Source organism: Dipodomys spectabilis, unplaced genomic scaffold, assembly GCF_019054845.1.
Source record: "Dipodomys spectabilis isolate Male_0828 unplaced genomic scaffold, ASM1905484v1 ptg000039l, whole genome shotgun sequence".
NCBI classification, from domain to species: Eukaryota; Metazoa; Chordata; class Mammalia; order Rodentia; family Heteromyidae; genus Dipodomys; species Dipodomys spectabilis.
Window position 1 is genome coordinate 5,412,501 of NW_024870716.1, and position 14,165 is coordinate 5,426,665.

Sequence of the window (14,165 nt, forward strand, 5' to 3'; positions counted from 1 at the left end):
AACTTTTTCACTTAAGGTTGGTGCCACCACTTCTGGCATTTTGCTGGTTAATAGAAAATAGGAGTCAGACTTTTCTGTATGAATTGGCTTTAAACTGTGATCTCAGATCTCATCCTCCTGAGTAGCTAGGGTTGCAAGTGAGAACCATTCTTGGTCCTGCAAAGTTAATTCTTTTTGATCTTCCATATTTGATAGTTCCATTGGAATCTGATTAGGTTCAGTTTCAATCAACTCAACTGTTTGATGCAGTCTAAGAAGGCAAGGCAGTGCTATTCCCCCATCAGCCTGTGAGGTCACTGTTGAGTGGATTGCATGGATGCAGGAGGAAGGACCGCAGGGCTGGTGTTATTTTGAATTGCTCCTTGTCTTGTGCAGGAAGGACCAGTCATCAATTCCAATGCGGCTGCCACTTTACGCAACTTTTGTTTATGGCAGCAAACCCAGAATGTTCCTGAGGATTCCCACCCTTCTCACCATGACACGGCTGTTCTCATTACTCGGTACGTCTTTGAAAGAAGACTAGTGTTCTTTCTTCCTGCTTGTTCCTGTGGCCTTCACTCCTCACCCATTGGTTGCGCGTGGGCCTTGACCGGGCAGAGGCATGGGTCCCTTCCTTCACACTCAATTCTACTCAGTTAGCTCCTTAGGAAATCTGCAAAGTCAGTTTGCTGAGTGATGGTTTAAGCTGGACAAAATAATTAGTACTAGGATAGATAATTAGGAATGATATCTAGAAATTAATGACATGAGCACATTTCAGAGTAGATAGGACAAAAAGTGGCTGCATTTATTTGATTATCCTCTTTTGGGGCCTCCTGGACTACTTACTCTTTCTTCCCTCCCCCCCTCTTTTCTTTCCTCCCTCTTTCCTTCTCCCCTCCTTCCTCCTTTCTTTCTTCCTTTCATTATCTAATGGTGTATCTATGTATTTATATATCTTCTATTATGTACCTATCATCTATCATCTATTGGTCATCTCTGTCTGTCTGTCTGTCTTCCTATCTGACTAATTCTGTTTCTGTCTATCTATCTATCTGTCTGTCTGTCTTCTGTCTGTCTGTCTGTCTTTCTGTCTGTCTATCCCTGTCCATCCATTTATCGATCTCTGTCCATCCATCCATCCATTCATCCATCTTCCATCCACAATTCATCTATCTGTCTATCTATCTATCTATCTACCTACCTACCTATCTATTGATCGATTGGTCAATGGATCTATCTACCTACCTATCTACCTTCTTACCTACCTACCTACCTGTATATCTATGACTTGCTTTGATGTGCAATGCGTGTCATAATTCCCAGGCTGCTTTTTTAGGCTTCTTCTCACTGCTATTCCTGTGAAAAAAGATTTCTAGTTATGCTGATGTTATTTCCAGTTTACAAGCACTGTTGTTCAGTGCCAACCCATGACTTGTTTCAGCAACATGATGGTATAGAGTTCCTAGGTTTGTTATGTGGCTGTTTGGTTTGTTAATGAAGGAATGTCTTGGGTGTTGGCCTCAATGGAATGTCAGCATTAGTACCATATACTGAAAACCTTGTGTCCCTGGTGGCACAGGTGACAGGCATTATATCTACTTTATCTCTTTATAACACGAGAGCAGCATTAATTTATGCACCTCTATCAGTGTCCATAGTCTTGCCCTGGATTGATGATAGAGATCATGTGGCAAAAGATGACAGTAGTCAATTTAAGAGAAGAGGAAAGGGATATGAGAAGAGGACATGATTGGTGGGCAAGAAAACTGTCAAAATTGAATTGTCTGTGACTAAGTAATGCAGGAGGGAAAAAAGTTAAATAACTTCATAAAGTCTGAGAGCATTGATATTTTGCTTGTTAACTGAGTTCATAATGATCTTGCAGGATTGTCTGATAATATTATAAAGGCAGTGTTAAGACAAAGAGATAAAAATATAGTGAGGACATTTTTGTGATGAACTTGCTTAAAGCTTCATCTATTTTACACCATGAGCTTCTAAGCTTATTCATATGCACAGATGGGGCATTGCACAATGCTACAGTATTTTTGTATAAAATTCTAATGTTATTATTAAGGTGTCTTCGTTGAAATTTTTTTTATTTAGAATTTTTTTGATTTTTTTTAAATAACTTTTTTATTGTGAAAATACTGTACAGAGGGGTTACAATTACATGAGCAAGGTAATGAGTACATTTCTTATCAAGCATTGTTGCCTCCTCCTTTGTTTTTCCCCTACCATCCCTTCCCTCCCACCTCCACAACTACTCCCCATCCTCCACTCCCCGCCTAAATTGTAAAGTTCATTTTTAGACTTAGCGTCTTGTACATCTCATTGTTGCAATAGGTCCGCCTGTATCCCTGTTTAAACAATTTGTTTTTTCCTTTCCACTCCCCAGATTATACCACCATCAAATACAGTGAAAACAGGGGTTATACTGTGGGGGAGGGGGCATACATTTGTTGAAGTTTTTTGAGAGCTTAATAAGAACCAGTTTGAGTTTGGCAAAAACAGCAATAGCCATGCTATATTAAAATCTTTTTTATTTGTGCTCATTGCCAACATAGTTTCTGAAAATGTTTCAAAATAAATCTTTTTCTTTAAGGCAAGACATTTGTGGAGCGAAAGAGAAATGTGACACATTAGGTAAGTTACTTTGTTCACTAACTTTAGCTAATATTGAATTCAGTAATTGAATTAGCATATTGAATTCAGTAATTTAATCATTCTATAATTAAGTTTAAAAAATTGACCTGTTAATAATTTTCATTAGTTGTTTTGATAAATTATTATAGTTATTACTGTTTTTCTTGGTTTTGTGCTGGGGCTTAAACCCAGGGTCTGGGTGCTATCCCTTAGCTTTTTCACTGGAGGTTTACCGTTTGAGTCACAGCTCCACTTCTGGCTTTTTATCTGGGAGATAAGAGTCTCACTGACTTTCCTCGCCAGGCTGGCTTTGAACCATGATCCTCAGATCTCAGCCTCTTGAGTAGCTAGGATTATAAGTGTGAGGCACTGGTGCCGGGCAATCACTGTTACTTGATTCTGCCTTTGTAAATTTTACAAAATAACAACAACTAGTATGTTGTAGGTCTCAATAATCCGATATTGAGTGGGGTGTAAAGCTTTGACTGATTTAATTTGCGTTTCGTAGAATATAAAATAAATAGCCATGAGCCCACAGTGAAGCATCAGAACTCGGACACAACTATTGCTCGGCCTGTGTTCGCTCCACACTCTGGCAAGATCTTTGCTTTCCCAAATAGTGGCCACCACCGTGAATTCCATCCTTGCCAATTCCTCCCATCTTTGGAAAATTAGAAGTAGTTCTAAATAAGAAATTACTGTATTTTTCTTCGTTTTGAATCTTGTGGTGGTGGTTTATGCATTTTTGCTTCTATGTTACGTGCCATTCATTATTCTCTATCTGTTCCCTCTCAGTAGAGTTGAGCTATTTCCAGCATTTTTCTGTTACGAATCTTGCTGTAAGATTGAGGGTGTATTCCTAAGATTCAAATTACTGTCACTAGCCAGGTGCCAATGTTCATGCTTGTAATCCTAGCTACTCAGAGGGGATGAGATCTGGGAATCATGGCTTGAGGTCAGCCCAGGCTAAAAATTAGTGAGGCTTTTATCCTCCATTAACCATCCAAAAGCCAGAAGTGGCCCTGTGGTTCAAGTGGTAGAACACTAGCCTTGAACAAAAAAGCCAAGGGACAGCACCCAGGCTGTGAGTTCAAGCCCTAGGACTGATACCAAAGTAAAAATAACCACAATAACAATAGTAATTGCTGTTATTAAGAATGATAATGTAGGTTGAATATCTCTAATGGGAAATGCTCCAAAATCTGAAACTTTGAGTACCCACATGGCATTCAAAAAGTTTCAGATTTTGAAGCATTTTAGAATTGTATTTATATACTATATATATATATATATATATATATATATATATATATAGTATATAAATACAATATATATATATAAATACAAGTGTATATATATAAATACAAATATATATATATACATATATAAATACAAATATGTGTGTGTGTGTGTGTGTGTGTGTGTGTGTGTGTTCCCAAATCTGAAAAACTCTGAAATCTGAAACACATGGTTTCCTAGCATTTTGGATAAGAGATGATCATATTAAACTTTATAATTTATGCCAAATTATCTTCTAAAGTGCTCACACCAATTTACAGTCCATACTCTTTATCAATTGTGTATAGGCATTGAACTCAGGGCCTATGCTCTTGATTGGCTTGTTTCTGGTTGGTGCTCTACTGCTCAAGCATGCCTCCAGTTGCAGCATTTTGGTTGGTTAATTGCACATAAGACTCTCTGAGATTTATCTTCCTGTGTTAGATTCAAATCATGATCCTCAGATTCTTAACCTCCTAAGTAGGGTTACCTGTGTGAACCACCAGCATTTGACTAGGTATTTATTTTTTATAGTATCCTTGTTGACCCTAAATGTCTGAAGACATTCAGACATTTCTTATTTGCCAGTCTAAAAGTAACATATTTCAGAAATCATAATTTTCATTTTTCTGAATGCTAGCAAGTTTGAATAGAATTTCAGTTACTTGTTGTCATTCATATTTCCTTTTCTGAAACAAATGAAAAATGCACATATTTTCTGCCTTACTGTTTGTTAATCCTTTCTGCTTTTCTAATTTTTAAATGTCTTTTTGATACCAAAACCTTTGTTGATATATATGTATATATATATATATATAATATAGTAAATATCTTTTAACAATTTATTGCTAGGGTTTTATTCATTTTTGTGGGAAAATATACAATGTAACTGGATATATAAACTTCTTATTGTGTGGTTAGCATTTATGTGTCTTATTTTAAGAAACTCTTCTAAAACTCAGGGTCTGAACATATCTTCTGTTTTCTAGTAGGTATTATAAAAGTTGTTCCTTCACATTTAGATCTTTAAACCATTGGGATATATTTTTTATATGTTATTAAGAATATTGTTTTGTTAGATTTTTATTTTTATTTTTGTACCTACCCTTGAACTCAGGGCCTGGGCACTGTCCCAGAGCTTTTGTGCTCAAAGCTAGCACTCTACCACTTAAGCCACAACTCCACTTTGGTTTTATGGTGGTTAATTGGAGATAAGTGTCTCGTGGATTTTCCTGCCTGGCTGGCTTCTACTGTAACCCTTAGTTCTCAACCTTTTGAGTACCTAAAATTACAGGCATGAGCCACCAGTGTTTGGCCTGTTAAATTCTTTCCTATTCTCATGTGATAGACTGAATGAGTCTTCTTTCCTTAGAATCTACAATTCAAATTCCTAATTCAAATTTTGTATGTACTTTAGTCTATTTCTCTTTTCATTCCATAGATGTCTTTTTATCTACTTCATACATCGATTCCTCACTATTTTCAGTTTTATTATTTTTATAGTATATTTCCACATTATTTTATCTCTTTTTCTTTCTTGTTTATTTTCTTCAAGATACACTGTAGCTCTTTCAGAAGTAATGGGGTTTAAATTCCGGGCCTTGTGCTTGCTAGGCAGGTGCTCTACCACTTATGGTTGGATCCCAACCAATTTTACTCTTGCTCTTTTTCAAGCAGGGTCTCACTTTTTGCTGAGGAGGTTTTAGATCATGACCTTACGGACACTTTTGGAATATTTAGGATAATTTAAGGCTTTCAATGTAAAGTTTGAGCAGTAATGGAATAAATACTGTATTCCAAATATCTACACAGCTCTAAAATGCATAGATTGGAATTAAGCCATTCAGCAGGTGGAAAGAATAGAGGCATAACAATATCTATGTAAAAAGCTGGATGTGAATGGCTCATACCTATAATCATAACGACTTACAAGGCTGAGATCTGAGGGTTGAAGTTGAAGCTAGCTTGAGCAGGAAAGCCCATGAGACTTTTATGTCTAATTAACCCCCAAATGCCAGAAGAGGAGCTGTGGCTCATGTAGTAGAGCACCAGCCTTGAATGAAAAAGCTCAGGGACAGTGCCCAGGTGGTGATTCATCTTACACACCCCCCCCCCCCACACACACACAGTTAATTTACTATTATCAGCCAATTTTATATTCATTTCCAAATAATAATGTTATTGTTTAAATGCTTTAAAATTTAGTGATTTGGGTGACACTTCCCATTTTGATGGCATGTCAATACGACATTTTCCAGGCTTAGCAGAACTGGGAACCCTGTGTGACCCTACGAGGAGCTGCTCTATTAGTGAAGAGAATGGGTTGAGTGCTGCCTTTACCATAGCTCATGAGATTGGCCACGTGTAAGTACCTTTGGCTGCAACGATGTGTTCTTTCATGGTCTAAAGTTCTATCTTCAGTCGAGTCGCTGGTGCCTTCATTTCTTCATAGAATATCACAAATGTGATTTTCCTGCCTGAAACGCTAACTCTGACTGTTTTGTGATGGATCTGTGTTAGGTCAGGCAGGCTGCGCAGATGAACAGGATAAGCAAAGGATCAGAATTCGAATTTTCTTTTCATTTTCATTTATAGTATTGAATTACAGGACAAACACTTCTGGCTTCTATCTCTTGTTCCTGACCGGGTACTTTTCTCAACTAGTTTTTGCGATGACCTACAGGGGTACTTGGCTCTTGTGAGATTCCCAAAATATCTATAATACCAATGCATTTATTACTGTTAGAGCTCAGAGCCAAAGGAGGATATATGGAACATGAGAATTTTTTGTTCATACACACACATACACACATTTAAATTGCTTTCCTAAGCCAGGCTCCTAGCTACTCAAGTGGCTGAAATGTGAAAACCACAGATCAAAGCCTGTCAAAGCAGAAATGTTTCTAAGATTCTTTCTGCAAGTTAACCACCAAAAAGCCAAAACGGGGGGCTGTGGCTTAAATGGTGGAGTGACAGGCTTGGGTAGAAAACTCTCAGCAAAATCAAGAGTTCTTGAGTTCAGGCCAAGGCAGAAAAGGCTCTGTGGGGGCTGGGAAGGTGGCTCAGTGGTAGAGCGCTTGCCTTGCATGCCTGAGGCCCTGGGTTCGATTCCTCAGCACCACATAAGCAAAAAGAAAAAAGCCGGAAGTGGCACTGTGGCTCAAGTGGTAGAGTGCTAGCCTTGAGCTGAAGAGCTAAGGGACAGCGCCGAGGCCCAGAGTTCAGGCCCTATGACTGGACCCAAAAAAGAAAAGAAAAGAAAAGAAAAGGCTCTGTGACTCTTATTTCCAGTTAATCAACAAAAATCTACAAGTGGAGCTGTGGCTCAAATGGTAGAGTGCCAGGCTTGAGTGGAATAATCTCAGCAAGAGTGAATTTCTGAGTATAGACCCTAGGACAAGCGTGCATGCGTGTGCACGTGTGCACACATACACACACACACACTCCTTATTTAAAGTTTGTCATAAAATTTCCAGGTTTTCTTATCTATTTCTGTCTTCCTCAAATTCTACTGGGGCTTGTGCTGTAAGAACGGAGGCCATCATTTCCCACGATGTTCAAGGAAAGTCAGAAGGTTCTACAAACTCATCTTCTGAAAATTGCTCCCAAATTTAGCCCTGGAGTACACCGTTAAGGAATTGTAGTTGGACCACATTTCGTTTCCTACTCATGCTTTGAGATGTCACCGGAGCATGTGTGCTGAATTATTTCAAGGAGACATAATCTTTTCATTCACTAGCACCTCTAGGGTTCCTGTGTGGCATAGTTCTATCTCATGGTCAGCAGTAGGTTGCATGCTCAGTTCTGTAAGCTGTTCGGGAAATGGAAGGAGGGGAGATACGTTGGAATGAAGAGAGGACCTGCAGATCATTGAAATATGACAGCAAACTGCCAACTTGTAGAAGGCCTTTCTTGCAGAGAAGCTTAGCTAAGCATTTATTTTCTACCTGAGAAACTCCAAACTTCTCTTGAAAGAGATAAGTAAATTGAAAGAGCAATTTAAATGCAAATTTCAGCAGACAAAACAAACCCTGATCTTTGTGTTTTCAGAATTCCATTTGAACTCAATTTCATACCTGACTCTGCATGGATTTGTTGCTGCCTTGTTGATTATTGAATATCTTTGATCTCATGATTGCTTTCTGGGAATTTAAAAAATTAGCCCATGTATTTATTTGTTTACATATGAATTTATTTATTTGTTACTACTGGGGCTTGAATTCAGGGCCTCATACCCTCAATTGGCATTTTCACTCAAAACTGGCAGTCTACCACCGAGCCATTCCTCCACTTCTGGCTTTATGCTGCTTAATTGTAGAACAAGAGTCTCGTGGATTTGTCTGCCCAGGCTAGCTTTGAGCCATAGTCCTTAGATCTCAGCCTCTTGAGTCATTGGAGCCCAGTTATTATCCCAGTTTTCTTGATCGTCATGTATCAGTTATAGACCAGAAGTAGAACTGAAGTTATTTATATGAATAAGAGGATATTAGAGAATATGTGCAGGTAGGGACTAAAGTATTTTTGGATGCTGTACAGTAGTCAATGGAATAATATGCTCACACACCTTGTGAGGTATCCGTGATGAAGCCTGGAGATGATTCTATGTGTTTTTCTCCCCAATCATTTGATTATTTAAAGTTAAGATGCCAACCCAGAAGACTATACAGCTGATCAGAGATATTAGTCTAGTGTTTCTCAGCAATCATGTGCTTCTAAACATGAAATTGTGGAGAGACCAAGAGTACAAAATCGAATGTTACCAGAGTTAGTCATATACGATAGTTGAAATAGAAAAGACCTGCTAACTAATGTACACCTTTTTGATGGTCTTTTAAAAATGTGTTTTTTCTTTTTTCACTTTTAGATTTAATGTGCCCCATGACGATAGTTTTAAATGCAAAGAGTATGGAGTTAAGCATCAGTACCATGTAATGGCACCAACTTTAAATTATCATACGAGTCCTTGGACCTGGTCTACCTGTAGTCAGAAGTATATCACGGAGTTCCTTGAGTAAGTCTGAGTTTCTGTGACTTTTCTTGATAATTGAACGTTCATTAGAGTATAAAATTTGGAAATTTTTGAAGTGTTTCAATGTCTGTTTAGCTTTTTAAATGCATACCTATTGTCACTGTACAACTAGATTATACAAAGAAAGAGTTGTATATGTATATTATTTCATTCCTTTGAAAGAAAAAATTTTCTTTTTTTGTGTCAGTCCTGGGGCTTGAACTTAAGGCCTAGGCACTGTCTCTCATCTTTTTTGCTCAGGGCTAGTGCTCTACCACTTGAGCCACAGGTGTACTTCCAGCTTTTTGGTGGTGATGAGTTTTCACACTTCTTCCTGGGAAGTCTTCAAAACATGATCCTCAGATCTCAGCCTCTTGAGTAGCTAGGATTGCAGGTGTGAGCCACCAGTGCCCGGTAGAAATTTTTATTGCGGTTCAGACCTATATATGTTTTTAAATCTATACTTGTGATGAAAATTCTTTATTTGGGGATAATTAATGGTAAAAATTGGTACTTTATGTGCTTTTTAATCTTATAGAAGTTAGTAATATTTTGGGAGGAGTTTGAATGGCTCAAGTATGAGTCTTGGGGCTTGAACTCAAGGCCTTGAAACTCTGAGTTTTTGCTCAAGGCTACCACTTGAGCCACAGTTCCACTTCCAGTTTTTTCTGAGTGGTTTATTAGAGATAAGAGTCTAAGGATTTTCCTGTTTGAGCTGGCTTTGAGCAGTGATCCTCAGATCTCAGACTTCTGAGTAGCTTGGTCCCTGGCTAAGTCGCTCTCTAAAGCTGAGATATGGAGAATTTCCAACTTCATGACTTCTTGGAGATTCTTCTTAGCTCTGAAGACACGAGATCCAGATTTATATTCCCTCTCCTTCTCTTCTCAGTTTCTTTTTTTCCCCATATAGTATTTTGATCATAATCATACTCATCTAACTGGCAACCTCAAATGCTAGAAAATTTGTTTGTATAAGCACAACCTAACATTATTCTTCTTTATATTCTAATCACATATATAATTGTTTCTTAAGTATTTTCTAGTTACTTCTTTCTTGGTCAAAACCACAGGAATAAATAAAGCCAGGCTCATGAACATGACTTGAAATTGCTCACTAGCTGAGATAATTGGTTTTGGATGGGAATTTGATTTCAAAGCACAGCATACAATTGCTGATCTGATGTAAAACTTGGGCTTTAATTTTACAATATTTGGGCAGTTTGGATGATATACTTGTGACATCATTACTGGATAATAATAGACTAATGGTGTGATTATAAATTATATTTTGAGGAATTTATGATTTGTCACTTAAAAATAATTGACAGTATTGAGGATTGAACTTAAGGTCTTGTTCATTGTAGGCAAGTCTAAGCTAGCTACATCACTGAGCTATAGTGCATCTCCGGTTCATTCTTTTCAATTTCTTCTTTCAGGCAGTGGGAATTAAGTTCAAATGAGCACATTAAAAATCCTTTGTAGCCAGGTGCTGGTGGCTCATGCCTTTAATCTTGGCTAGGAGGCTGAGATCTGAGAATCATGGCTCAAAACCAGACGGGGCTGGAAAGTCCATGAGACTCATCTCTATTAAAGCACCAAAAAGCCAGAAGTGATGCTGTGTCTCAAGTGAAAGAGTTCTATCCTTGAGCAAAATGAACTCTCGTCCAGGGTCCAGGACCTAAGTTCAAGCTCCATGAATAACAACAACAAAAAAAAGTTCTTTGTAAACTCTGAGGTTATGTAACTCTGATGTGATATGAGTTGTTTTTTAAAAGTTATGGAATAATAGATATACACTTGTTGAAAATGTGATGAGGACTGTTATACTGACTCAAGAGGCTGAGATGTGAGGATCATGGTTCAAAGCCAGTCCCAGCAGGAAAGTTCATAGACTCATCCTCAGTTAGCCTTCAAAAATCCATAAGTGGAGCTGTGGCTCAAGTAAGTGGTAGAGTGCCATCCTTGGGCAAAAAAAAGCTCAGGGACAGCACCCAGATCCTGAGTTCTAGCTCTATAATGTCACCCCGCCCCCCACCCACAAATGTTACATTGAAGCTATCTCTGTGTATTCTCAATGATGTATTTTCTGTCGTTGACATAGCACTGGTCAAGGGGAATGTCTCCTTGACAAACCGAATGAAAGTGTATATACTTTGTCTTCACAATTACCCGGCTTATTGTATGATGTTAACAAGCAATGTGAGCTCATGTATGGTCCTGGATCTCAAGTGTGCCCCTATTTGGTAAGAAAAATTCTTTCCTTTTGTATAACTAGTAACCTGAGGTGGTAGTTAAAATAGATTTCAGAATGCACATATAATCTCTGTCTCTCTCTCTCTCACTTTCTTGAAGTTGAATATGTTCTTTTATTCAATTTGTGTTATGTTAGTAGAGGACAATCCTAACAGTATTACATTGGATAAAATGGAGATTCATGTTGGATTTAAATTTGTGTTGCATTTGTAAAAGTATCGCATTCATATTGAAACGAATAATAGTACAAGTAATAACTCCTAAACATGTTTTTCCAACACTTAACAAACATTAGAGATGATTTTAACCTAAGAATTCAGACTAGTGTCTCAAAAAGTTTCTTGTTAGCTGCATACCTCTTAAATACTAGAAATTATCATTTTTGTAAGGAGGTGAAAGGAAAGTCATACTTTCAGTTTTTGAGGTGGTAACATAGAATAAGTTCCATTCCTAATCAATTAAAATTAGGAACTTTTTTTCCTTTTTGTTCACTGGTGTGTGTGCGTGCGCGTGCTAGTACTGAGGCTGGAATTCAAAGCCTTGTATTCTCACTTGGCATTTTGCTCAAGGCTGGTATGCTATCACTTGAGCCAAAGCTCTACCTCTGGCTTTTTGCTGGTTATTGGAGATAGAAGTTTCATGGACTTTAATACCCAGGTTGCCTTCAAACTTTGGTCCTCAAATCTCAGCCTCCTGAGTAGCTAAGATTACACTCTAGTGAAAGGGGAACTAAATATTAGTTTAGGAAAATCCCTCAGAAATCTGATGTGTGCAGAAAGGGATTAAAAAATGAGAAGCAAAACCTAACTGAGACTATAAAACAGCCACAGGGAAGTCACATAGTTAGACAATTAAAAGTATTCAAGTATTTTTCTTGTAAATAACATTACTTTGGGGGTAAGGGGAAAATGTAGATGTTTTAATTTGGAGTTTTGTTAAAGTTCTCAGGAATCTAGGAAAGTACATTTCATTTTACGTAGATTTGAATCCAAAAGATTTAAACTAAGGGTATAGAGAGCAATGCTTTGTAGGAACTTTGAGGATTTTTTTCCCCCGTAATTTAAGTACTTTTAATTGTCACATAGCTGATCTTAACTCATTTGGGGGTAAACTTATTCTAAACATTTCGTTTAAAATAAATATCATTGTTTTGGTGACATTGCCTCATCTTTCCAAGCAGAATAGGTATTCCATTTTCTTTATTCACAGAAAGCCAAATTGGTTCTTGTCATACTAGATTGTGAAAATCCTGGAACTTGGACTGTAGACGTATACATTCCTTAAAATTATACAAACTGGTTAAGAATCCCCAATCTGAACGTCCAAAAAAAAAAAAAGAAAAAGTCCAAATCTGAAGTCTTTTGAGTACTTTCAATTCCATATATCCAATTCAAATTTTGCACAAAATAGACACTTATTTGGTAATGAATGAATGACCCTTCACAGTGAATGCAGGGACATACAAAGCTTTATTTTACACAGCAAATATTGTTCTGAACACTTAAATAAATAATGACAAATTTGAAAAAAGCTTTCAGGCATCCACCATGGGGAGGGGTTTACCTGTAATATTTCACTATAAAAGATACATTTCTTTTAGACCCTATTTAGAAACAAGATACACTTTGAATTTTAAATGCAAAGAAAAAGAGGGGGATTGTCTGGGGCATAGCTCCTATGACTGTCTGTAGACTTTATTTCTTAGGAAAACTTCAGAACCCTTTGTTCTACAACTGAAAGTATGCATTATATTCACAAAACAGGAAAAGTTTAGAACATTATACAGTATTTCTATGCACATTATTCATACATTCCTTCATTTCATCAAAAAAGGGCTTTGGGAGCATTATGAATAAGATTTAACAACAAAAGTCCTTTAGAAGGATATCTTCTAAAGAAAGAAAACTGTCTCACAGAATTTTGAATATTTCTACTCCAGTCATTTCTTTTATTATTCAATATATGAATAAGACTCTAATTTTCTTCTTATTTTTTTTTTAATCAATGTTGCTGGGTGCCAGTGATTCACGCCTGTAATCCTAGCTACTCAGGAGGCTGAGTTCTGAGGATCACAGTTGAGGCCCTCTTGGCAAAAATGTGTGTGAGACCCTTATTTTCTAATAACTAGCTAAAATCTGGAGGAAAATAGATGAGCGGCTCAAGTGGTAGAGACTTAGCCTTGCATGCCAAAGCCAAACAAGAACATGAGACCCTAAATCGAAGCTCTAGCATTAGTATGCATACGCACACACTTCAGTCTTGTCCTTTTTGTGCTTAGAAGGAAATCAATGGCTGGAACTTAGTGCAGATTTTTGATGCACTTTGGCTATGAAACCAGGAAATGAATCACAAGCACATATAGAGTGTATGTGGAATGCCCCTGGGTGCTGATGTGCTTACTCTTGCTTTCCTGTGTTTACCCCTGTGCAGAAGCAGTGTCGGCGTCTGTGGTGCACAAGTACAGAGGACGTTCACAAGGGCTGCCGCACACATCACATGCCACTGGCCGATGGGACCGACTGTGGGCCTGGGATGGTAGGTTTTCTCGAAGGGTGAGTCTCACATCAAGAGCTTATCCAAGGTTCTGATTACTCTGCATTTCTGCATTCGTTTATTGCTTGCTGTCAACTTTGGTGCAACTAGTTGAAGTAATGCTATTGCCAAGTTTGATGCAGCACATTGTCGACCGAATTAATATTTCATTTCATGTGTGTGTGTGTGTGTGTGTGTGTGTGTGTGTGTGTGCGCACGCGTGCGTGTGTGTGCTGGCAATGGGACCTGAGCACTCTCATTTAGCTTTTTGCTCAAGGCTGGTGTTTTACCATTTAAACCACAGCTTCACTTCTAGTTGTTTTTTTTTTTTTCTTTCCCCTGGTGAATTGGAGATGAGAATTTCACAGACTTTTTTTTACCAAGGTTGGCTTTCAATTGGGGTTCTCGTATCTCAACCTCCTGAGTAGCTAGAATTACAATAGTAAGCCACCAGTGTCCAGCTAAA

At 37.8% G+C, this 14,165-nt stretch overlaps 1 protein-coding gene across 1 annotated transcript in view; it reads left to right on the plus strand.

Moving 5' to 3' along the window:
• Adamts20 (ADAM metallopeptidase with thrombospondin type 1 motif 20) overlaps nucleotides 1–14,165 on the plus strand; it is a 118,396-nt gene that overhangs the window by 34,817 nt on the left and 69,414 nt on the right. Inside the window, exons 6-11 of the mRNA XM_042677496.1 lie at nucleotides 376–500; nucleotides 2,588–2,628; nucleotides 6,165–6,270; nucleotides 8,771–8,917; nucleotides 11,016–11,157; nucleotides 13,598–13,702. Of these exons, the coding sequence (XP_042533430.1) occupies nucleotides 376–500; nucleotides 2,588–2,628; nucleotides 6,165–6,270; nucleotides 8,771–8,917; nucleotides 11,016–11,157; nucleotides 13,598–13,702 (666 nt within the window). The remainder of the gene's footprint in view (nucleotides 1–375; nucleotides 501–2,587; nucleotides 2,629–6,164; nucleotides 6,271–8,770; nucleotides 8,918–11,015; nucleotides 11,158–13,597; nucleotides 13,703–14,165) is intronic.